We start from the raw sequence: 26577 nt of genomic DNA on the forward strand, positions 1-26577 counted from the left end.
CATTCTACTCAAACAGATGTTGAAGATGAATTGTAACTAAGCACTGACATCAGATGAGCCCCAAGTGGTACAATCTAAATGGAAACCAGCAACCACCCGCTTAGAATTTTTAAATCAGATTTAACAATGATTTATATGACTTAATCCTCCAAACATTCCGTAGGTTTAACTCTTCATCTAAAGAGGATGACAGCCCTGATCTTGCACAGCAGCAAAGTCTACTGGCTTACATTTGACCTCGTTCTATACAGTCTGATTGTTGATAGCCTTACTGTATGTTACTCTAATGTACTGTCCGTTCATGGATTTACAGCAAGACTAGGATTAGGATGTTGCTACTGTATATGAATACATTAATATGGAAATATTACCCTCAGTCTATTCGTCTAGTCAAGTCAAGTCAGGTGAAATATGCCTTTCACATCAATGCCACAACACACAAGGGCTTTACAAATAAATCTGACTGATTGATTCATTAATATATGTATTGCCTGATTGATGTACCTAACAGGTGGTGATGGCTGCTTTGCAGTGGACAAGAAGAGTGGTCACGTCCTGACCACGGGTCTCCCCCTGCAGAGAGACAGGGTGTATCTGCTGAGTGTGGTGGCCTTTGACAGGCTGGGAAGCCGCAGTGCTCCGGCCATGGTGTCGGTCATAGCAGGACCCAGAGCACCACAGTTCACCAACACGTCCTACGTTATCTCCATACCAGAGAACACCCCAGAGGGACAGTCGTGAGTACTGGGAGTGTAAAGGTTTATACACATATGACATAGATATACACTAGCCTGAGTGCCAGTCTGTTTGTGCTATCACACAAACATGGCTTGACAATGACAGCAATGGAGTTGGCAAGAGCACAAACAGATCTGAGGCCAGGCTAGATGCATACACACTCAACATGTTAACGCAGGTGTACACACACACACACACACACACACACACACACACACACACACACACACACACACACACACACACACACACACACACACACACACACACACACACACACACACGCACACACGCACACGTGTCCACAGACATTGCAATTCAACTCTGTATGGGGATTAGGAATTTAATTAGAATATCACACATTGCGACATCAGTGAAAACAGCAACATTGGGAACATCCTTGGTCCCACAACAGGCACAACTTCACTTATTTTGGTCCAGAACTGTAGCACTATACTATTAGTATACTGTTAATGACATATTTCTGTTTCCTCTAAGCTTCCTGGTGGTGTTGGCCATCTCCTTCCAGAAGCAGCCAATCAGCTACAGCCTGCTGATCAACCCCAGCAGCCTGTTCAGCATGCAGCAGGAGACGGGGGAGATCAGCCTGACCCGCACGCTGGACTATGAGAATGACCAGAGACGATACCTCCTCATGGTCAGGGCCAGTGAGGGTCCAGGGGGCCTCAGCAGCGCCATCGAAGTTAGTGATGGAGTGTGTGTACAATTGGTGTGTGTGGGGTTAAAGGAGGGATGTATGTGTATGTGTGTATGTGTGTGCATTTAGCCTCGATTTCCAGACTTCCTCACATTCGATCCAGTGAAGAACGGGACTTGGAAGGAAGGCATTGTGAAACTAGGGATGGTCTGGACACCTAAATCTTCAAATTTGTCACACTTATCTATGTCTCAGTGTAAGTGTTCTATGTACAGTAAAGACTGTCACGAGGTGTCGAGCAAATCTATAGCAACCATGAAGTTGACTCAACCAGACAGCCATCTCCCTATAGAATTCAGCCTGGAAGTCAGTTTGCTTACCAGAATTTATTCAAACCTTCTCAATTATTTAGTAAATGATTTTGTCATCCAATTATCATGTCAGACATTTATTCCACACTCCCCATTTCAGATAGAAAACAGAACTTTATATCTGACTTGGTCTGTTGGACGTAGAGTGTTGGCTTATAGGAAACCTTTCCAGCTATTTTCAGTGCTATTACTCAGCTGTCACTTCACGCTTTACACTCTGACAGTGACAGAGAGAGAGAGAGAGAGAGAGAGAGAGAGAGAGAGAGAGAGAGAGAGAGAGAGAGAGAGAGAGAGAGAGAGAGAGAGAGAGAGAGAGAGAGAGAGAGAGAGAGATAGTTCTGCCAAAAAGACAGGTCGGGAACATTTCCATTTTAGAAGCAGAGTTCATGAGCTGGAAGATAAAGGAAATGTTGAGGTGGCAACTTTTAGAAACTAAAGTGCAATGTAGTTTTTCTCCTCCCAGTATGATATTTCAGTAACAATTGACTTATTGTTTACTGAAATGTCATAATTGAAATGTCACAATTGACTTATTGTTTACTGAAATGTCATACTGGGAGGAGAAAAATTTACCGATGTGGTCATAATGCATTGTAAGACGTCATGAGCATCAATAACCCCGTTATAATGACACATTTTCATCTCATAATGATCTTGACGAAATAGCAGTTATTTTGAGTCAGTTGAGATGTTGATACATAAAAACATAACCTATTATAAGCTTTGTTATAAGACATATAATACGCGCTTATAAATAGTTGTAAAGCATTATACCCGCAGGATTTTATATAGTTAAAATGTCCCACTTCTGTGTGCTAGATGTAGAACTATGGGTTATGAGAGACTTGCTAATTTTCCATTTATTTCCCTCTCTTCTCTGTCACCTGTCCCCCTCTTGTCTCTCTCTCATTTCCCCATCTCCTCTCCCTCTTGGCTCCCTCCCTTCCAACTTTCCCCATATTATTTTCCTCCTCATCCCCCTCTTCTCTCTGTCGTTTCCCCTGAGCAGGTCCAGGTGGTGATAACGGATGAGAACGACTGTGTCCCAGAATTTCTCCAGTCCATTTACAGTGTTGATGGAGTCTCTGAGACAGTCACCACAGCAACCTCTCTCCTCCAAGGTAAGATAAGAATGCAGCTCTGTCTTCCTAGTGTGTGTTGTGTGCTGTGTGTGTGTGTTTTACTATACCAGAAGTCCTCACAAGAATAGTAAAGAATAGTAAAGGAGAATTCAGACAAGTGAGGACATTTGGCCGGTCCTAAAAAGGACATTTTGGGCTTAGTGGTTAGTTTAGGGTTAGGGTTACAATTAGGGTTAGGGTTAGTAGTTTGGAGTTAGGGTAAGGGTTAGAGTTAGGTTTAAGGTTAGAGAAAATAGGATTTTGAATAGGAATCAATGGTTGCTCCCCAAAAGGTCCTCAAAAGTATACAATGGCGCCGGAAGGGATGGCTGCCGTTTTAAGGACTCCTAACCAATTATGTTATTGTGTGTGTTTTTTGCATTATTGGTAAATTATTTTGTACATAATGTTTCTGCCACCGCCTCTTATGACTGAAAATACCTTCTGGATATCAGAACAGCGATTACTCACCTCGTACTGGACAAAGATTTTTTCTTTAACAAGTTTAATTTACAGTAAAGGTCTGTGTCTATTTGTCAGTAACAGCTGGTGCGCGAAATCTACTATTAATGAAGTCTCCAATTTTTGCTCGCCTGACGTAGAGTATCTCATGATAAGCTGTTGACCACACTATTTACAGAGAGAGTTTTCATCTATATTTTTCGTAGCTGTCTATTTCCCACCACAAACTGATGCTGGCACTAAGACTGTACTCAACGAGCTGTATAAGACCTTAAGCAAACAAGAAAATGCCTATCCAGAGGTGGCGCTCCTAGTGGCTGGGGACTTTAATGCAAGGAAACTGAAATCTGTTTACCTAATTTCTACCAGCATGTTACATGTGCAACCAGAGGAAAAAAACCTCTAGACCAGCTTTACTTCACACACAGAGACGCGTACAAAGCTCACCCTCCATTTTGCAAATCTGACCATAATTCTATCCTCCTGATTCCTGCTTACAAGCAAAAATGAAAGCAGGACGTACCAGTAACTTGCTCAATACGGAAGTGGTCAGATAATGCAGATGCTAAGGTACAGTGCTGTTTTGCTAGCACAGACTGGAATATGTTCCGGGATTCTTCCGATGGCATTGAGGAGTACACCACATCAGTCCCTTGCTTCATCAGTAAGTGCATCTATGACGTCGACGGCAAGTGTTTTCACTTTTCACTTTTTTCACATTTTCAACGTGTCCCTGACCGAGACTGTAATACCAACATGTTTCAAGCAGACCACCATAGCCCCTGTGCCCAAGAACACCAAGGTAAGTGCTTTGAAAGTCTGGTCATGGCTCACATCAACACCATTATCTCCAATTTGCATACCGCCCCAACAGATCCACAGCTGACGCAATCTCTGTTGCCCTTTCCCACCTGGACAAAAGGAACACATATGTGAGAATGCTAGTGCCCACAAAGCAAATCACTAAGCTAAGGACCCTGGGAGAAACACCTCCCTCTGCAACTGGATCCTGGACCTCCTGATGAGCCTCTCCCAGGTGGTAAGGGTAGGTAACATCACATCTGCCATGCTGATACTCAACACGGGGGCCCCTCTGGGGTGCATGCTCAGCCAAGCACGACTCCAACACCACCATCAAGTTTGCCGATGACACAACAGTGGTAGGCCTGATCACCGACAACGATGAGACAGCCTATAGAGAGGAGGTTGGAGACCTGGCAGTGTGGTGCCAGGATAACAACCTCTCCCTCAACGTGATCAAGACAAAGGAGCTGATCGTGAACTACAGGAAAAGGAGGGCCGAGCACGCCCCCACTCTCATCGACGGGACTGTAGTGGAGCAGGTTGAGAGCTTCAAGTTCGTTGGTGTCCACATCACTGTCAAACTTTCATGGTCCAAACACACCAAGACACTTGTGATGAGGGCACCACAATTCCTTTTCCCCCTCAGGAGACTGAAACGATTTGGCATGGGTCCTCAGATCCTCAAAAAGTTACACAGCTGCACAATTGAGAGCATCCTGACTGGTTGCATCACCGCCTGCTATGGCAACTGCTCGGCTTCCGACCGCAAGGCACTACAGAGGGTAGTACGTACGGCCCAGTACGTCACTGGGGCCAAGCTTCCTGCCATCCAGGACCTCTATACCAGGCGGTGTTAGAGGAAGGCCTTAAAAATATCCAAAGACTCCAGCCACCCTAGTCATACTCTGCTACTGCACGGCAAGCGGTACCGAAGCGCCAAGTCTCGGTCCAAGAGGCTTCTAAACAGCTTCAACCCCCAAGCCATAAGATTTCTGAACAGCTAACCAAAAGGCTACCCAGACTATTTTTACACTGCTGCTACTCTGTTTATTATCTATGCATAGTCACTTTTACTCTACCTACATGTACATATTACCCTAATTACCTCGACTAACCTGTGCTGCCGCACATTGACTCTGTACCAGTACCCCCTGTATATAGCCTAGCTACTGTTATTTTATTGTTGCTCTTTAATTATTAGTAATTTTTCAGATTTTTTTCCCCTCCTTTTTAAATTATTTTTAAATTTTTAAATTTATTTATTGTTTACTTCAATTTAACTTGTAAATACTTTCTTATCACTTATTTTTTTCTTAAACCTGCATTGTTGGTTTAAGGGCTTATTTTTTTCTTAAACCTGCATTGTTGGTAAGCATTTCTATAACGTGTGCGCTGGGACTCGAGAAGCAAGTTCAGGGAGTGAGTGTTTTAATAAATAAATGCAACATGAAACAAAACAAGAAACGCTACCAACGCACAGACATGACACAGGAACAGAAACAATAATGCCTGGGGAAGGAACCAAAGGGAGTGACATATATAAGGAAGGTAATCAGGGAGGTGATGGAGTCCAGGTGAGTGTCATTATGCGCAGATGTGCGTAACAATGGTGACAGGTGTACGCCATAACGAGCAGCCTGGTGACCTAAACGCCTGTTGTAGACCTTACAATTAATTATTCTGAAATTATTCTGTTGTTACAGTAATAAATAGATGCTAGCGTGCAGCTCTGCCGACATATGCCAACAGATTCATCAGATTTCTGTTCCAGACTGTGACCTTAGAGACCAGGGTCGTGTTCATTTGGGCACACCATAGAAAAACATATTGCAACGGAAACCGAAATGTGTGTTTCTTATTGGAAATGTTCAGCTAGTCCCCTCTTGTTTTCAGTACCTTTTCTCCGATTTGGTGCCTAATAAATACAACCCTCCTGTACCTCTGCCGCAGTGTTAGCCAGTGACTGTGACTCTGGGTTGAATGCGGAGCTCACCTATTACACTCTAAGCCCAGACTTCAGCATTTCTCCCCACGGAACCATCTTCCCTGCGGGCCGTCTGGACTACGAGAGGCCCAACCACCTGTATGAGTTTGTGGTGATGGCTGTGGATAACGGGGAGGAGCCTCACTCGGGCACCGCCACCATCCGCATCCGCATGGCCAACATCAACGACCAGGCCCCAGAGTTCTCCCAGACTGTGTGAGTGAATATGCAGGTCTACTGTACACTACAAACCCCATAACCTCTTCCCCCTACATCAGTAGACCATACTGTACTTTAAGATTTCATTAGGATCCCCATCATCTGTTTCAAAAGCATTAGCTACCCTCCATAAAGCACAACAAAATACAGAACAATAACAATTGAACTACAACCCCCTCCTCCTCCATCAGGGTTGAACTACAAACCCCTCCTCTTCCATCAGGATTGAACTACAACCCCTCCTCCTCCATCAGTATTGAACTAACCCCCCCCGCTCCATCAGTAGTCCAGTTTAGCAGGATAATCCCTCTCCCATCCTCCCATTTTAGCTGTATGGTGAAGAGTTCTTCTATAATATAGTAGTAGTGACATATTTAAAAGATCAATTGATGCACTTGTTACTAATATTTTATGTTTCACCTTTATTTGACTAGGCAAGTCAGTTAAGAACAGATTCTAATTTACAATGACAGCCTATCGGGGAACAGTGGGTTAACTGCCTTGTTCAGGGGCTGAATGACATATTTTTACCTTGTCAGCTTGGGGATTCGATCCAGCAACCTTTCGGTTACTGGCCAAAATGCTCTAACCACTAGGTTACCTGCCGCCCCAATGTACTGCACATAATTATACCTAACAAACATCACACAGTGTAACGGGATTCTTCCTGTGAAGGAGAGGAGGAACAAAATGCAGCGTGGTTATAATTCATGGTTCTTTAATAATGAAACTATACATGAATAAACTACAAACCAAGAAACGTGAAAACCCGAAACAGTCCCGTGTGGTACAAACACTGACACAGGAGACAACCACCCACAAAACCCAACACAAAACAGGCTACCTAAATATGGCTCCCAATCAGAGACAATGACTAACACCTGCCTCTGATTGAGAACCATATCAGGCCCAAACACAGAAACAGACAAACAAGACATCCAACATAGAATGCCCACTCAGATCACACCCTGACCAAACAAAACATAGAAACATACAAAGCAAACTATGGTCAGGGTGTGACACACAGATTACATCCTACCCAATTGAGAGGTAATACCATACAGGTATCTTAGAATCAAAATGAGCGAACCATGTGTAAAGTGGGTGAAGGTGTTTTTGGAAAGCTGACAGGGAGGAGGGTGACAGTTTTTGACGATTTTCATATCTGCTGGCTGCATTAACTCTTCTGAGTGACTCAGGTCTTGTACTGTCAGTCATGTGCCAGAGAACTTCGCTAGAGCGCCAGCACATCTAAGATGCCCTCTCATGTCTAAGTGTTAGGTATCAGACTGAACCGACAGACAGGGTAAGTTTTGTGTGGTATCGTCTCCTTAGATCAGCGAGAAAGAGGAAGAGATACATTGAGGATAGGAGGAGTGATACTCAGCGGAGAAATGCCTGAGCAGTCCCGTCTAGAGGCGCGTGAAGTGCCCTTTGAGCCGGATGACAGATTACAGGTCACTCATGTTGCCACGGCGACTGTCACAGCTGGCGGAGATTAATCACCCATCAGCGTTCTTCTGAAAACCATCAATCACATTGGAGACACACAAACAAACACACACACAGGTTTGCATTCTGCTGACGAGTCAACTTAAACTCACTCTCTCAAACTCTGCCCCTCTTCTTACATTATACTCCTGTCTATTATTTCTCTCTCTCTCTCTCTCTCTCTCTCTCTCTCTCTCCCTCCATCTCTCTCTCTCTCCCTCCATCTCTCTCTCCCTCCATCTCTCTCTCTCTCCCTCCATCTCTCTCCCTCTCTCTCTCTCTTTCTATACCTCTGTACCTCTCTCTCTTCCACATAATACTGCCCGTGTCATTTAACTTTTACGTTTTTTCTCCTCCCCCTTAAGCATGGCTTTCCCAGCAACCCCCTCTCCACCCTCTCTCCAATCCTCTACCAAGCAAGTGAACAAGCCTCTCTACCCAAACATCCCACTTCACCAGTCTATTGGTCTCTTGTTCCTGGCTTGGCTATCCCAGTTTCCAACACCACACAGCAAGCAAATCACTGTTGACATTTTAAAAGGCACTGATCAAATGTCACAGAGTGGGCTGGCACTGTGAAAGGGATGAGCTCAACATCCCAGCAAACATGATAATTTGTCTTTGGCCGGCTCATAGTAGGGGTTAAATCAAAATGGCAGGTGAAGCCAGGCTCATAACTCTGCTGATTCTTTGACTATGTGCTTGATACAGTCTGTACAGTACACGGTGTGTGTGTGTGTGTGTGTGTGTGTGTGTGTGTGTGTGTGTGTGTGTGTGTGCGCATGCGTGCATCTCCACACACAGACAGACATCTTTAAGATTATCCTCCAACGGGACATTTAAAACTGTAATATCTTATGTTTCACTGAGTTGTGGCTGAATGACGACATGGATAATATAGAAATGCCAGGGTTTCCCGTGCATCAGTCTGGTGTGCCTAACTGCTGATGCGCGATGTCTAATATTTAAAAAGTCTCGAGGTATTGCTCGCCTGAGGTAGACTATCTCATGATAATCTGTAGACCATGCTATCTACCAAGAGTGTTTTCATCTATATTATTTGTAGCCGTCTATTTACCACCACAGACCGATGCTGGCACTAAGACCTCACTCAACGAGATGTATAAGGTCATAAGCAAACAAGAAAATGCTCACCCAGAAGAGGTGCGCCTAGTGGCCGGGGACTTTAATGCTGGGAAACTTCAATCCGTTTTACCTCATTTCTATGAGCATGTCACATGTGCAACCAGAGGGGAAAAAAACTCTCGATCATCTTTACTCCACACACAGAGATGCATACAATGCTCTCCCTCGCCCTCCATTTGGCAAATCTGACCATAATTCTATCCTCCTGATTCCTACTTACAAGCAAAAACTAAAGCAGGAATTACTCGTGACTCACTCAATACGGAAGTGGTCCGATGACGTGGATGCTATGCTACAGGACTATTTTGCTAGCACAGACTAAAATATGTCCCGGGATTCATACAATGGCATTGAGGAGTCACTGGCTTCATCAGTAAGTTCATAGACGACTTCGTCCCCATAGTGACTGTGCGTGCATATCCCAACCAGAAGCCATGGATTGCTGGCAACATCCACACTGAGCTAAAGGGGAGAGGAGTGGGACACTAATTCGGATGCTTATAAGAAATCCCACAATGCCCTCAAGGGCTCTGACACTCGTCGGATGTGGCAGGGCTCACAAACTATTACGGACTACAAAGGGAAACCCAGCCGTGAGCTGCTCAGTGATGTGAGCCTAGTGTACCAGACAAGCTAAATGCCTGTTATGCGCGCTTCGAGGCAAGCAACACTGAAGCATGCATGAGAGCGCCAGCTGTTCTGGACAACTGTGTGATCACACTCTCCGTAGCTGATGTGAGTAAGACCTTTGAATAGGTCAACATTCACAAGACCGTGGGGCCAGTCGGATTATCAGGACATGTACTCAGAACATGCGCTGACCAACTGGCAAGTGTCTCCACTGACATTTTCAACCTCTCCCTGACTGAGTCTGTAATACGTGCATGTTTCAAGCAGACAACCATTATCCCTGTGCCCAAGAAAGCGAAGGTAACCTGCCTAAATGACTACCACCGTGTAGCACTCACGGCGGTAGCCATGAAGTGCTTTGAAAGACTGGTCATGACTCATATCAACCACATCATCACGGAAACCCTAGACCCACTCCAATTTGCATACCGCCCCAACAGATTGACAGTTGACTCAATCTCAATCGCAGTCCACACTGCCCTTTCCCACCTAGACAAAAGGAACACCTATGTGAGAATGCTGTTCATTGACTACAGCTCAGCGTTCAACACCATAGTGCCCACAAAGCTCATCACCAAGCTAAGGACCCTGGGACTGAACACCTCAGTCTGTAACTGGATCCTGGACTTCCTGACGGGCCACCCCCAGGTGGTAAGGGTAGGCAACAACACATCTGCCACGCAGATCCTCAACACAGGGGCCCCTCAAGGGTGCATTCTTTGTCCCCTCCTGTAGTCCTTGTTCACACACGACTGCGTGGCCAAGCACGACTCCAACACCATCATTAAGTTTTTTATTTTAATTTTATTTTTTAACCTTTATTTAACCAGGCAAGTCAGTTAAGAACAAATTCTTATTTTCAATGACGGCCTAGGAACAGTGGGTTAACTGCCTGTTCAGGGGCAGAACGACAGATTTGTCCCTTGTCAGCTCGGGGGTTTGAACTTTCAACCTTCCAGTTACTAGTCCAACGCTCTAACCACTAGGCTACCCTGCCACCCCAAGTTTGCTGATGACACAACAGTGGTAGGCAACGATGAGACAGCCTATAGGGAGGAGGTCAGAGACCTGGCAGTGTGGGGCCAGGACAACAACCTCTCCCTCAATGTGAATAAGACAAAGGAGCTGATCATGGACTACAAGAAAAGGAGGGCCGAACAGGTTGCCATTAACATCTACAGGGCTGGATTGAGGCAGGTCGAGAGTTTCAAGTTCCTTGGTGTCCACATCACCAACAAACTATCATGGTCCAAACACACCAAGACATGGGTCCCCAGATCCTCAAAAAGTTCTACAGCTGCACCATGGAGAATATCCTTACCGGTTGCATCACTGCCTGGTATGGCAACTGCTCGGCATCTGACAGTAAGGCGCTACAGAGGGTAGTGCGTACAGCCCAGTACATCACTGGGGCCAAGCTTCCTGACATCCAGGACCTACAGTATATACTAGGCGGTGTCAGAGGCCCAAATAATTGTCATAGACTGTTCTCTCTGCTACCGCAAGGGAAGCGGTACCGAGTCTAGGTCCAAAAGGCTCCTTAACAGCTTCCACCCCCAAGCCATAAAATTGCTGAACAATTAATCACATGGCCAACTGGACTATATACATTGACCCCCCCGCCCTTTGTTTTTATACTGCTGCTACTCGCAGTTTACTATCTACGTATAGTCACTTTACCCCTACCTACATGTACACATTTTTACTTTAGTTTATTTTGTAAATATTTTCTATTACTCTATTTCTTGAACTGCATTGTTGGTTAAGGGTATGTAAGTAAGCATTTCACGGTATGGTCTACACCTGTTGTATTTGGTGCATGTGACAAACCTATTTGATTTGATCTGATGTGTGTGTGCAATCAGGCCTGTTTGCTATTGTCTGTATTGTTGTTGTACACATAATGATTTTCTCCTATCCCTCACCAGCTATCGGACCTTTGTCTCTGAGGATGCAGGCCCCAACACTCTCGTTGCCACGGTACTGGCTAAGGACCCGGATGGTGATGGAATAGTGTACTCAATTACAGCTGGCAACGAGGAGGGCAACTTTGTCATCGACAGCCAGAAAGGTGACACTTACTTTGTTACTTTATAATTTACATTTTAAATGTTCTCATTGGGCTTTCATAGCACTCCTAATATACAGGTATAACTCTTGCCCATACGTGTCCTTGCTTATTAACAGAATGAGCCCTATGTTGTATGTGGAATGATTTGTACTTATTTTATGCTGTGTCAATACTTTTGACACTCAAGGTTGATGAAAATGCAGCAATTTCAATAGAAGCGCAGTCTGTTTGTTATTGAAGTCATAAATATAAAGAACTACATTACTGTATTTACCAACATATACTGAACATAAATATAAACACAATATGTAAAGTGCTGGTCCCATGTTTCATGAGCTAAATAAAAGATCACACCCATTTTCAAAATGCACAAAAAGCTAATTTCTTTCAAATGTTGTGCACAAATTTGTTAACATCCCTGTTAGTGAGCATTTCTCCATTGCCAAGATAATCCATCATGCTGACAGGTGTGGTATATTAAGAAGCTGATTAAACCGCATCATCATTACACAGGTGCATCTTGTGCTGTGGAAAATAAAAGGCCACTAAAATGTGCCGTTTTGTCACACTGCTGTTGCCAGATAATTTAATGATAATTTCTCTACCATAAGCCTCCTCCAATGTCATTTTAGAGAATTTGGCAGTACGTCCAACCAGCGCATGTGACAATACAATTTATTTGATTTGATGTTGCGTTAATATTTTTGTTCAGGGTAGTTTATTCTCTCATATAGAAAATAGTTCTCTGCTGAGTACTCTGTATTTTGTGGCTGTGCAATCTGTCATTCTTTATTCACCCTCTGATCCGTAACCAGTAGGACATTTGTCAGACTGGGTGACATTTGTCAACCAACCCTTTCAATTCAATTTCACATGAGTTGCTCAATCATAGCTCACAATCTACAGCTTCTACACTGCCAGCCCCCATCTTGGAGTTTACTCCTCTTTTCTCCTCTCCTCTGTCCTCCCTTTCTCATTGATCTTAAAGATTATGCCAAAGGCAGGCAGCTGTAGGTTAAGAGGAGAACAGATAGCCAGGGAGCCACCACAGTTGTGTCTTATTGAAATGATACATTCTGTTATTTAAATAGGGTAGACCAGAACATCAATGTGTCTTTTTTTGTCTTATTTATTTCATTTTCTTTGTTGTTGAATTTATAACAGCTTTTTGGTAGAAACATACAGTATGGGATGAAAAACAACATGAGACCGGAGAAATATATTATGTCATTAATAGTTTTGTGTCTAGACATTTTCGATTAACATTCATTGTCTGTATAAGCAGAGACCTCTTTCTCCACAGACAACGAGAGAGAAATAAGTAGACTACAGTCGGCACGAGTGGAGTGAAAGAACACCTGTCCCATTTGGGTGCATGCTTGTTGTCTTTAATCAGGAGGAACAGTGGGAGATGAATGATACCACAACAAGAGCAAAATGTCCTGTGCTCTCTCTCTCTCTCTCTCTCTCTCTCTCTGTCTCTGTCTCTGTCTCTCTCACCCTTGCTCTCACCCTCTCTCTCTCTCTCTCTCTCTCCCTCTCGCTCTCTCTTTTACCTCAATGAGATTTCCCCAGATCACAAGTAGCTCATCTTGCACCCATTGATGTTGGTGTTGACAGAGAGAACAGTTGACTCAGATGCTGTTCTCCTCTCATTTGTTATTTCATCCTTCCTGTTATGCAAAAGCAAGACAAGGGGAGAATAATCCAAACGTGCATGCGTGCTGCCTGGTTTCTAGCCTTGGGAATGAGAACCTTTTCCCAGCTGAGCAGGGTGACAGTACAGTTGGGGGCATTCAAAAGTTGATCTATTCTGAAATGCAATAGAAAAACATGTGGTTAAAAATGGATGTAACTGCACCATCAGGGGTATATTTAAGAGATGTATTTCAATACATGACTTTTGGTTAGAGGGTGTTGTTTGGCATCACTCTGTGAGATAGTAAGTCACATTTACAATGTACCTGGCTGCAGCAAAACTAAAAAGTCACTTTTTAATACCCCCAACAGTAGGTGGGGGGGGGTCCTTTGCTAAGGTTGTAATGGTACTCTGGTCGCTCGTCTTTTTAGGGTTGATCCGTCTGCGCTTCACCCCCGCTCCCAAGCTCCAGGGCCTGGAGTACGTCCTCAATGTAACAGCTACAGACGACAACGCCTCCGGGGGGCCACACCCACTCTCTGCCATCGCCTGGGTCATAGTGGGCGTTGATGATGTCAACAACAACAAACCCGTCTTTGAGAAGGTGACAAAAAAAGCCTTGTGGATGAATCCTTTATATACACAGTAACACAACAGCAGTAGTAAAATAATTGTCTTCTAGGGAGCCTTCGATGTCTTAGTCTGTCTGTCTGTCTGACCGTCTCTCTTTCACTCTCTCTCACTTCCCCCGTCTCCCTACAGTATCTCCTTATGTTTCCCCCAGAGCTCTGATTAGTGTGTCCAGCCGTCCACCCATGCTATCTTTAGGTAGTCCACAGGGATTTGAATTCATTGATGAAAAAAGTACTGTATCATCATGATATACTATACGAGTCAAATGAACTTCCTCCTTAATTAGGTCTGCGACGTGTTCATAAAGTCCATGAAGTTATGCGGTCCAGCGGATGGCTGGAAGGTATCGAGTTGATATTTCTAAATATACATTTATGCCTGAATACCCAGAGCCTAGGTTATGATTCATATTTTAATACTTTGGCATTGATATTGCTAATATGTATAGTTTACTGTTTGGCATATTGGCTCCTCTCTCTCTCTCTCTCTCTCTCTCTCTCTCTCTCTCTCTCTCTCTCTCTCTCTCTCTCTGTGGGGTGTCTGTGCTTTTCTTTAGGCAATGTAACTATTGGTCCAATAACGGTACTCTGAGAGAGTATTTGACTTGTATGTGTGTTAATTAAACAGAGGTCTCTCTGGGGCAGACTCATCGAGGGATAAAGTAAACAGGATACCAGGGAAAGACAGGGTGGGCGTTGCAATGTTTAGCTGAGGTTTGATGCGGTGGTGGACCTTCAAACAAAGGAATATCATTGCTCTATTCTCCATCCTATCACGTGTACTGTACAAATGTAGACATAGACTACATTGAGTAGTTTATAACTATCAGTTTTAACTTATTATTCCCCTTTTCTCTCTCCCTCTCTCTCTCTCTCTCTCTCTCTCTCTCTCTCTCTCTCTCACACACACACACACACACACACACACACACACACACACACACACACACACACACACACACACACACACACACACTCACTCTCACACACACACACACACACACTCTCTCTCACACACACACACACACACACACACACACACACACACACATCCTTCCTCCCTCAGTGTCAGCAGTACAGGGAGCAGGCGTCCGTGTTGGAGAACCAGCCCACAGGAACCTTCGTATTACAAGTGCACGCGGTGGATGCAGACGAGGGGGCCAATGGGAAGGTCAAGTACGGCCTGATGCACAGAGACAGCGCCATACCTGCCTTCAGAGTCCACCCTGACACAGGTAGGTACAGTCGGCAAGGATCCCACAGTCCAGTTAGCCGTGGTGGTACTTTAAAAAAAAAATTTTTTACCCCCTTTTCTCCCCAATTTCGTGGTATCCAATTGTTAGTAGCTACTATCTTGTCTCATCACTACAACTCCCGTTCGGGCTTGGGAGAGACGAAGGTCGAAAGTCATGCGTCCTTCGATACACAACCCAACCAAGCCGCACTGCTTCTTAACACAGCGCGCATCCAACCCGGAAGCCAGCCGCACCAATGTGTCGGAGGAAACACCGTGCACCTGGCGACCTTGTTTAGCATGGACTGCGCCCGGCCCGCCACAGGAGTCACTGGTGTGCGATGAGACAAGGATATCCCTACCGGCCAAACCCTCCCTAACCCGGACGACGCTAGGCCAATTGTGCGTCTCCCCACGGACCTCCCGGTCGCGGCCGGTTGTGACAGAGCCTGGGCGCGAACCCGGAGTTTCTGGTGGCACAGCCCTTAACCACTGCGCCACCCAGGAGGCCGCCGTGGTGGTATTTGTTGAGATAGCCATAGACCCATAGTCACAGCCCCATAGACCCATAGTCACCGCCCCATAGACATAGCCGTAGTCATAGTCAAGCAGGATGTGAGCATACGTATTGGGATTACAACATGACAGCTGAAACTGACCTGAAAAAGAACTGGTAAAAATGTATCAGAATCTACAATTCCCATGCAGTCTTCACACTCTTCATTAAAAAAAAATAATGCTAGCATCCGATAAATGACCTCTTATACCTGTACAGTAATCCAAAGAGCCCCATTGAAATGAAGTGTAACACCTCATACTTAACATTTATTTATGTCCTATAACCATGTTTTGTAGTATAACAATATACTGTATTAATTATAAATGGTTTCAGGATAAGTATAACCATATGTTAATCAGTAATGTCATGACAAATAGAGCTATTATATTAACAAGCCACTCTACGACCTTGAGTTTTTCATGGCCACATAGTTACCACAGGAAAACTCAAGGGGTCTAGTCATGACCTTTGGCCTCTGACCTCAGGTGTGATCGTGACAGCGCGGCGGTTCGACCGGGAGCGTCAGAGAGAGTACTCCATCACGGTGACGGCTACAGACTGGGCTGAGGAGCCCCTTATAGGGATCTGTCAGCTCAACGTCATCATCCTGGACCAGAATGACAACAGCCCCAAGTTTGAGAACCTCCGCTACGAGTGTGAGTGTCGTAGTATACATATGATAATACATGATATTATTATAATATTAATAATACGTATGGTTGATGGCAGACTAATCATTCATTTGAATGATATAGACTATTAACCAAAGCTATTCGAAAAGGGTTTATGTACGTTATGCATAGTTCCTTTTTTCCTTTTTCCTTTTCATCATAATGTTGCCATTATGTCTTTAACTGTATTGCCATAAATAAAGATGTAAACATTCAGCCTGTGACCGACCGTGACCTTGCTCCAGAGTGTTGAGCATATTATTTTGTCTGTTACTGTCTCTCATAGATTTTCTGAGAGAGGACACAATGATCGGCACCAGTTTCCTGCGTGTGGCGGCACATGACGACGACTTTGGTACCAACGCTGCCGTCACCTACTCCATATCCCAGGAGCAGCCTGAGTACCTGAGGGTCAACCCTGTTACCGGCTGGGTGTACGTCAACCAGCCCATATCACAGGTCAGTCAATCAGACGTCAACCATTCAGTCAACCAGCCCATATCACAGGTCAGTCTACCATCAGTCAACAAGCCTTTATCACATATCAGTCAACCAGCCCATATCACAGGTCAGTCATTCAGCCGGTCAACCAGCATCTTGCTCAAGCACGGTAAAATTGATCAGTGCAGGTGATACAGCTATATAGCAGTATAAAATACAGTGCCATAAACTCACTGGACCATGTCAGGCTTAATGATCTAAATGAACCGTATTTCAGACATAATCATATTTCCTTGCTATTGTTTTGACTTCAGAGGTCCTACATTACCCGGGAGATTATGGCCACAGACGGGGGGAACCGCAGCACATTTGTAGAGATGTCTGTGACCATTACCAATGTGAAGAACCAGCCCCCGCAGTGGGAAAAGGACAGCTACAGCGTGGTCATCCCAGAGAACACTGCCAGGGATACTCCCATTGTGGTGCGTGGAACAGTCCGGGTACCAGCCTGGGTGGCATGGGAAACCAATCTCATTATGGCAAATGGGGGTACCTTTTTTTAGCTATTTGGTTTGCTGGCTGCATACACGTTAGTACATTTTTTGCAGAAATGTTCATTACTTTTTTTAGTTGATTACATTTTCGGTTGCACACTCTGATTTAATCAGTAAGCACTAATTGACTTGACAATGAGCGCTAATTGTTGCTCCACAAACAAATTACCTCAATATTATACCGGAGTGTATAAGATTGTATAACATTGAATGTTTTTGTCATATTTACCCCCCAAAAAATATTGTTTGCGTTTTGTTTTTGTCAGACGATCAAAGCAACCTCGTTGCTAGGCGACCCCAGGGTGACCTATAACCTGGAGGAGGGTGTGGTCCCGGAGACTAACATGCCCGTGCGCTTCTACCTGTCGCCCAATCGCGAGGATGGCTCAGCCTCCATCCTGGTTTCGGAGCCGCTGGACTACGAGACCACGCCCAGTTTCTCCCTGAGGGTGCGGGCTCAGAACTTAGCAGCGGTACCACTGGCTGCATTCACCACCGTCTATGTCAATGTCACAGGTAGGTCTCAACTCAGACACCCTGCAAATGCCTCATCACTAGGGGGCAAATCCTAACTTCCACTTAACGTCAATTTTTTTTTACTGAGTCATGAATTGATGTCACTGGGAGACTAAGTGAAAATGTCACTTCAGAGGAAGTTAAAGCAGCCCCTGGGTGAATTGTAAGCATTCATTATTGTCTTCTGTTGACATTGATCCATGACTCATACATTATTTTTTCTCAGCTATAATTATATAACATTATTCTTTGAAATCTGTAATTGTATACATCCATTAGCACAAAGTCAGTGAAAAGCTTAAATACTGAACAGAGTTTAATGGCTGTGATAGTAGAAAAGTGAGGATGGATCAACAACATTGTATTTACTCCACAATACTAACCTTATTGACAGCATACATAGAAAGAAGCTTGTACAGAATACTAATATTCCAAAAGATGCATCCTGTTTGCAACAAGGCACTGAAGTAATATTGCAAAACATGGCAAAGCAATGAACTGTTTGTCCTGAATACAACGTGTTATGTTTGTGCAAATACAATACAACACGTTACTGAGTACAACTCTTCATATTTTCAAGTGTAGTGGTGGCTGCATCATGTTATGGGCACGCTTGGAATTGTTATGGACGGGGGAGTTTTGGGGATAAAAAATAAATGGAATGGAGCTAAGTACAGACAAATTCTATAAGAAAACCTAGTTCTGTCTGCTTTCCACCAGACACTGGGAGATGAATTCACCTTTCAGCAGGACAATAACCTAAAACACAAGGCAAAATCTACACTGGGGTTGCTTACCAAGAAGACAGTGAATGTTCCAAGTTATAGTTCCGAGTTATAGTTTTGGCCTAAATCTGCTTGAAAATCTATGGCAAGACTTGAAAATGGTTGTCTAGCAATGATCAACAAGCAATTTGACAGTTTGAAGAATTTTGAAAATGATATTGGCCAAAAATTGTACAAATTGTGCAAAGCTCTTAGAGACTTACCAAGAAAGACTCAGCTATAATCACTGCCAAATATGATTCTAACATGGATTGACTCTGTGGTTACTTATATTAATGAGATATTTCTGTATTTAATTTTCAATAAATGTGCAAACATTTCTAAAAACATGTTTTCATTTTGTGATTATGGGGTATTTTGTGTAGATGGGTGAGAAGTATTATTTTTTAATCCATTTTGAATTCAGGCTGTAACACAACAAAATGTGCAATATGTCAAGTGGTATACATTATTTCTGAAGACACTGTAAGTCATATCGAAATGTAATGTTCAGTCAATTGAGTTATATTTGTAGGCTACACTCTCTGTAATTGTTGCATCAATATATTTCATGATGTGTAACAACATGTGCGCAATGATGTGCCAAATGAGTCTGTGATTAAGTGCATTATTATTGGGTAAGCATTAGAATAAGCCACCTCAATATTTGCAGCCTCTCTATGAGCTGATCCGTCATCAGTGTTGTGAAATAATTATTATGTTCAGGTAAGATTTGAATGGAGAAAGCTGATCAGAGATCAGCGCTGCCTTTCTTTTGATCCTTTCAGTATTGGCACATGTTTTGGGAAACGCATGTTACAGCTTCAGCATTTATAGGAAATTTGCATTGTTAAAACACTCAAAAGCCTAAATTCCATTGCTATTGGGAAACCGGGCCCTGGTAACTTTACCAGTATATCCAAACATTTGGGGGCACAGAAAGAAAGGAAAAGGGATGGCTTCTTCTTCAGGAGACCAATGATCATAGCAATGAATGAATGACAGATATCTTGCATGTAGTCAAAACCAACCTGACATTTTTAAAGAGACAATGTACAATTATCAATGTAATGCGTCTCAGTAGGAAAATAGTGCTTTTACACAATGTAGAAACCTGATATTCCACAAATGACTTTGTAAGTTCAATGACAGGTACAGTACAGTATCAATATTTTAGCTATTATAATAATTGAATGTATTTACAGTGTTACATATTAGGTTCTAGGGCACAACATGTGATTACATGCCTTTCTAATCGACCTGGCCGGGGTATCCTGGAAGGATATTGATCTCATCCCGTCAGTAGAGGATGCCTGGATATTTTTTTAAAATGCCTTCCTAACCATCTTAAATAAACATGCCCCATTCAAGAAATGTAGAACCAGGAACAGATATAGCCCTTGGTTCTCCCCAGACCTGACTGCCCTTAACCAACACAAAAACATCCTATGGCGTTTTGCATTAGCATCGAACAGCCCCCGTGATATGCAGCTGTTCAGGGAAGCTAGAAACCATTATACACAGGCAGTTAGAAAAGCCAAGGCTAGCTTTTTCAAGCAGAAATTTGCTTCCTGCAACACTAACTCAAAAAGTTCTGGGACACTGTAAAGTCCATGGAGAATAAGAACACCTCCTCCTAGCTGCCCACTGCACTGAAGATAGGAAACACTGTCACCACTGATAAATCCACCATAATTGAGAATTTCAATAAGCATTTTTCTACGGCTGGCCATGCTTTCCACCTGGCTACTCCTACCCCGGTCAACAGCACTGCACCCCCAACAGCAACTCGCCCAAGCCTTCCCCATTTCTCCTTCTCCCAAATCCATTCAGCTGATGTTCTGAAAGAGCTGCAAAATCTGGACCCCTACAAATCAGCCGGGCTAGACAATCTGGACCCTTTCTTTCTAAAATTATCTGCCGAAATTGTTGCCACCCCTATTACTAGCCTGTTCAACCTCTCTTTCGTGTCGTCTGAGATTCCCAAAGATTGGAAAGCAGCTGCGGTCATCCCCCTCTTCAAAGGGGGGGACACTCTTGACCCAAACTGCTACAGACCTATATCTATCCTACCATGCCTTTCTAAGGTCTTCAAAAGCCAAGTCAACAAACAGATTACCGACCATTTCGAATCTCACCATACCTTCTCTGCTATGCAATCTGGTTTCAGAGCTGGTCATGGGTGCACCTCAGCCACGCTCAAGGTCCTAAACGATATCTTAACCGCCATCGATAAGAAACATTACTGTGCAGCCGTATTCATTGATCTGGCCAAGGCTTTCGACTCTGTCAATCACCACATCCTCATCGGCAGACTCGACAGCCTTGGTTTCTCAAATGATTGCCTCGCCTGGTTCACCAACTACTTCTCTGATAGAGTTCAGTGTGTCAAATCGGAGGGTCTGCTGTCCGGACCTCTGGCAGTCTCTATGGGGGTGCCACAGGGTTCAATTCTTGGACCGACTCTCTTCTCTGTATACATCAATGAGGTCGATCTTGCTGCTGGTGAGTCTCTGATCCACCTCTACGCAGACGACACCATTCTGTATACTTCCGGCCCTTCTTTGGACACTGTGTTAACAACCCTCCAGGCAAGCTTCAATGCCATACAACTCTCCTTCCGTGGCCTCCAATTGCTCTTAAATACAAGTAAAACTAAATGCATGCTCTTCAACCGATCGCTACCTGCACCTACCCGCCTGTCCAACATCACTACTCTGGACGGCTCTGACTTAGAATACGTGGACAACTACAAATACTTAGGTGTCTGGTTAGACTGTAAACTCTCCTTCCAGACCCATATCAAACATCTCCAATCCAAAGTTAAATCTAGAATTGGCTTCCTATTTCGCAACAAAGCATCCTTCACTCATGCTGCCAAACATACCCTTGTAAAACTGACCATCCTACCAATCCTCGACTTTGGCGATGTCATTTACAAAATAGCCTCCAATACCCTACTCAACAAATTGGATGCAGTCTATCACAGTGCAATCCGTTTTGTCACCAAAGCCCCATATACTACCCACCATTGCGACCTGTACGCCCTCGTTGGCTGGCCCTCGCTTCATACTCGTCACCAAACCCACTGGCTCCATGTCATCTACAAGACCCTGCTAGGTAAAGTCCCCCCTTATCTCAGCTCGCTGGTCACCATAGCATCTCCCACCTGTAGCACACGCTCCAGCAGGTATATCTCTCTAGTCACCCCCAAAACCAATTATTTCTTTAGCTGCCTCTCCTTCCAGTTCTCTGCTGCCAATGACTGGAACGAACTACAAAAATCTCTGAAACTGGAAACACTTATCTCCCTCACTAGCTTTAAGCACCAACTGTCAGAGCAGCTCACAGATTACTGCACCTGTACATAGCCCACCTATAATTTAGCCCAAACAACTACCTCTTTCCCAACTGTATTTAATTAATTTATTTATTTTGCTCCTTTGCACCCCATTATTTTTATTTCTACTTTGCACATTCTTCCATTGCAAAACTACCATTCCAGTGTTTTACTTGCTATATTGTATTTACTTTGCCACCATGGCCTTTTTTGCCTTTACCTCCCTTCTCACCTCATTTGCTCACATTGTATATAGACTTGTTTATACTGTATTATTGACTGTATGTTTGTTTTACTCCATGTGTAACTCTGTGTCGTTGTATCTGTCGAACTGCTTTGCTTTATCTTGGCCAGGTCGCAATTGTAAATGAGAACTTGTTCTCAACTTGCCTACCTGGTTAAATAAAGGTAAAATAAATAAATAAATAAAAAATTAGCTAGAATTCATATAGGGCCAATATAGACTGTATCTCTATCAAGTAAAACAATCTTATTTTCTGGGTCTCCTAAATTCCGTGGTGCTCCTAACTTATTTCAGTTGGGAGCACCAGTGCTACCAATGAAAATGTTTCATTTTGAGTCCTGGATATAGTTTCTGAATTGAATCTTCAAATAATTATGTTTTCAATCTTGTCTCTTAGATGTGAACGACAATGTTCCATTCTTCACCTCCTCCATCTATGAGGCTTCAGTGACGGAGGGAGCCAAGGTGGGGACCATGGTCCTCCAGGTGTCTGCTCAAGACAAGGACCTGGCTTCCAATGGACAGGTGAGTGGCACATCTGCAACATCTAACACAGCACAACACAACATCCATTGACCCATCCATAACTTAATATCACATAGCTGTGGTGGTCAAGTGGTTGGGACTGTGTGTTATTCTGCCTGTGTGGCTTTGACCATACGACTGTGAAGGAGAACTTATATAAGGATTATGTTGCAGTGACTCTAGTTTCTATGAACAGTCGTTGACCACAAGGATGTGATAGAATGATGCTATAAGTCATCCATATCAGGAACTCATCACATTTCTGTAATGTGTTCACTTCTTAATATGGGAACCATCATTAATTGTACTCTGTCGTGGCCCTATAGATCACTTACTCCCTCTTGAGTGACAGTAGTGGGGACCACCGTCTATTTCGTGTAGATCCAGAGCTGGGCTCCATTTATACAGAGGCTGTGTTTGACCGCGAGGCGCAGGGATCCTACCTACTGGAGGTTCAGTCTGAAGACGGCATGGAGTCAGCACGGCCTGGGAGGAACAAACAGCCCAACTCTGGTGAGGGCTGGTAGTAAGAGGAGGAAGGGAAGCGCTACTAAGGTACACAATAGTACATTTTGGTATATAGAAGGTGCTCTTTGGTAAAAGGGGTAAATTTGTCATCAAAAAGAAAGGAGGACCAAGGCATTCTTTTCTGGTGAGGGCTGGGTTGTATTTATTAGGGCACAACGTAGCAAAAAGGTTTGCAATGGGTAACAAAAATGAGTTTCTAAGTTCACTTACTCCCTCCCGGTTTCAGTCAGTTTTTTTCCAGTTTGGTATACAGTATGTGACCGACCTGCTCGGATCGGTCTTACGTAGCAAAATATGAAATTGTGTTTTTTATGTTGGATAAAAGTAGAGACTCAGAGCTAGAAAATGGTATATCATACAGTACACTTGCAGAACAATGGAAAAGTAATTCTGCTTTGAAAGTTGATAATCTTGTAACCCCACTTTTGAGGAAATGGCCCTTGAATGTTTTGGTGTACCTACTAGAGAGCTCTTTTTTTGTCTACACCCATTCAGCATCATTCCCACCATCTTAAGCCTTAGCCCCACCCATCTTTTTAATGATTCACATGTGAGGCCATGTGCTAAACAGAGTGAGTACTCTAGTGTACAAAACAACCAAAGATTTCTAGACTAAAGGCTGGTTTATACTACGTCTATCGACATGTCTGTATAAAGTTGTCGCAGTGACATTATGAACATTTTATTGTCGTCCAACATTAAACTTCTCATTGTCGTTATGAAAAAGTATAAACACAAAAATAACTGGTGTATTTTAACACCAATATACCCATCCATTTAAAAATTAATTTAGTATACTGTATGTCAATCTAGCAAATCAGGCAACTAAAATAAACTTTCTAAACAATGTTTTGGTTCGTTTCTAGCTTGTTAGCTAGTTAGTTAATGTGAAGTTCAAATAATGGTCATATCTTATAGCTGACAAAATCTTAACTTCAGCAAATTTTTATTCATTATTACAGGGAAATAAACTCACAACAAGATCAATATTTACAAGTTAATGGCGAGATAATTACAGAAAATAGCTTATGGTTGTGAGTGTGATGAAATTAAAGCAGGGCATTATATATTATATTATATACATTGGGGCAAAAAAAGTATTTAGTCAGCCACCAATTGTGCAAGTTCTCCCACTTAAAAAGATGAGAGAGGCCTGAAATGTTCATCATAGGTACACTTCAACCATGACAGACAAAATGATTTTAAAAAATCCAGAAAATCACATTGTAGGATTTTTAATGAATTTATTTGCAAATTATGGTGGAAAATAAGTATTTGGTCAACTACAAACAAGCAAGATTTCTGGCTCTCACAGACCTCTAACTTCTTCTTTAAGAGTCTCCTCTGTCCTCCACTCATTACCTGTATTAATGGCACCTGTTTGAACTTGTTATCAGTATAAAAGACACCTAACCACAACCTCAAACAGTCACACTCCAAACTCCACTATGGCCAAGACCAAAGAGCTGTCAAAGGACACCAGAAACAAAATTGTAGACCTGCACCAGGCTGTGAAGACTGAATCTGCAATAGGTAAGAAGCTTGGTTTGAAGAAATCAACTGTGGGAGCAATTATTAGGAAATGGAAGACATACAAGACCACTGATAATCTCCCTCGATCTGCGGCTCCACGCAAGATCTCACCCCGTGGGGTCAAAATGATCACAAGAATGGTGAGCAAAAATCCCAGAACCACACGGGAGGACCTAGTGAATGACCTGCAGAGAGCTGGGACCAAAGTAACAAAGCCTACCATCAGTAACACACTACGCCGCCAGGGACTCAAATCCTGCAGTGCCAGATGTGTCCCCCTGCTTAAGCCAGTACATGTCCAGGCCCGTCTAAAGTTTGCTAGAAAGCATTTAGATGAACCAGAAGAAGATTGGGAGAATGTCATATGGTCAGATGAAACCAAAATATAACTTTTTGGTAAAAACTCAACTCATCGTGTTTGGAGGACAAAGAATGCTGAGTTGCTTCCAAAGAACACCATGCCTACTGTGAAGTATGGGGGTGGAAACATCATGCTTTGGAGCTGTTTTTCTGCAAAGGGACCAGGACGACTGATCCGTGTAAAGAAAACAATGAATGGGGCCATGTATCGTGAGATTTTGAGTGAAAACCTCCTTCCATCAGCAAGGGCATTGAAGATGAAACGTGGCTTGGTCTTTCAGCATGACAGTGATCCCAAACACACCACCCGGGCAATGAAGGAGCGGCTTCGTAAGAAGCATTTCAAGGTCCTGGAGTGGCCTAGCCAGTCTCCAGATCTCAACCCCATAGAAAATCTTTGGAGGGAGTTGAAAGTCCGTGTTGCCCAGCAACAGCCCCAAAACATCACTGCTATAGAGGAGATCTGCATGGAGGAATGGGCCAAAATACCAGCATCAGTGTGTGAAAACCTTGTGAAGACTTACAGAAAACGTTTGACCTCTGTCATTGCCAACAAAGGGTATATAACAAAGTATTGAGATAAACTTTTGTTATTGACCAAATACTTATTTTCCACCATAATTTGCAAATAAATTCATTAAAAATCCTACAATGTGATTTTCTGGAGAAAAAAAATCCTCATTTTGTCTGTCATAGTTGAAGTGTACCTATGATGAAAATTACAGGCCTCTCTCATCTTTTTCATTGGGAGAACTTGCACAATTGGTGGCTGACTAAATACTTTTTTGCCCCACTGTATATATAATATGTACTTGTGCTCTTGCTCAGTTGTGCACCGGGTCCTCCCACTCCTCTTTTTATTCCGGTTAGAGCCAGTTTGCTCTGTACTGTGAAGGGAGGAGTATCAAATCAAATCAAATTTATTTACAAAGCCCCTCTTACATCAGCTGATATCTCAAAGTGCTGTACAGAAACACAGCCTAAAACCCCAAACAGCAAGCAATGCAGGTGTAGAAGCACGGTGGCAAGGAAAAACTCCATAGAAAGGCCAAAACCTAGGAAGAAACCTAGAGAGGAACCAGGCTATGAGGGGTGGCCAGTCCTTTTCTGGCTGTGCCGGATGGAGATTATAACAGAACATGGCCAAGATGTTCAAATGTTCATAGATGACCAGCAGGGTCAAATAATAATAATCACAGTGGTTGTCGGGGGTGCAACAGGCCAGCACCTCAGGAGTAAATGTCAGTTGGCTTTTCATAGCCAATCATTCAGAGTATCTCTACTGCTCCTGCTGTCTCCAGAGAGTTGAAAACAGCAGGTCTGGGACAGGTAGCACATCCGG

General features: G+C 43.5%; 1 protein-coding gene across 1 annotated transcript in view; it reads left to right on the top strand.

Annotated features, from left to right (window-relative positions):
• The window catches only part of LOC112219000 (neural-cadherin-like), a 100735-nt gene that overhangs the window by 12755 nt on the left and 61403 nt on the right, over positions 1 to 26577 (top strand). The window contains exons 3-15 of the mRNA XM_042301174.1: positions 512 to 737; positions 1237 to 1441; positions 2777 to 2888; positions 6105 to 6354; positions 11553 to 11695; positions 13766 to 13938; positions 15033 to 15201; positions 16245 to 16415; positions 16717 to 16889; positions 17186 to 17353; positions 17692 to 17941; positions 22687 to 22814; positions 23141 to 23327. Of these exons, the coding sequence (XP_042157108.1) occupies positions 512 to 737; positions 1237 to 1441; positions 2777 to 2888; positions 6105 to 6354; positions 11553 to 11695; positions 13766 to 13938; positions 15033 to 15201; positions 16245 to 16415; positions 16717 to 16889; positions 17186 to 17353; positions 17692 to 17941; positions 22687 to 22814; positions 23141 to 23327 (2355 nt within the window). The remainder of the gene's footprint in view (positions 1 to 511; positions 738 to 1236; positions 1442 to 2776; positions 2889 to 6104; positions 6355 to 11552; positions 11696 to 13765; positions 13939 to 15032; positions 15202 to 16244; positions 16416 to 16716; positions 16890 to 17185; positions 17354 to 17691; positions 17942 to 22686; positions 22815 to 23140; positions 23328 to 26577) is intronic.

Source organism: Oncorhynchus tshawytscha, linkage group LG19 (genome assembly GCF_018296145.1).
Source record: "Oncorhynchus tshawytscha isolate Ot180627B linkage group LG19, Otsh_v2.0, whole genome shotgun sequence".
Taxonomy (NCBI): Eukaryota; Metazoa; Chordata; class Actinopteri; order Salmoniformes; family Salmonidae; genus Oncorhynchus; species Oncorhynchus tshawytscha.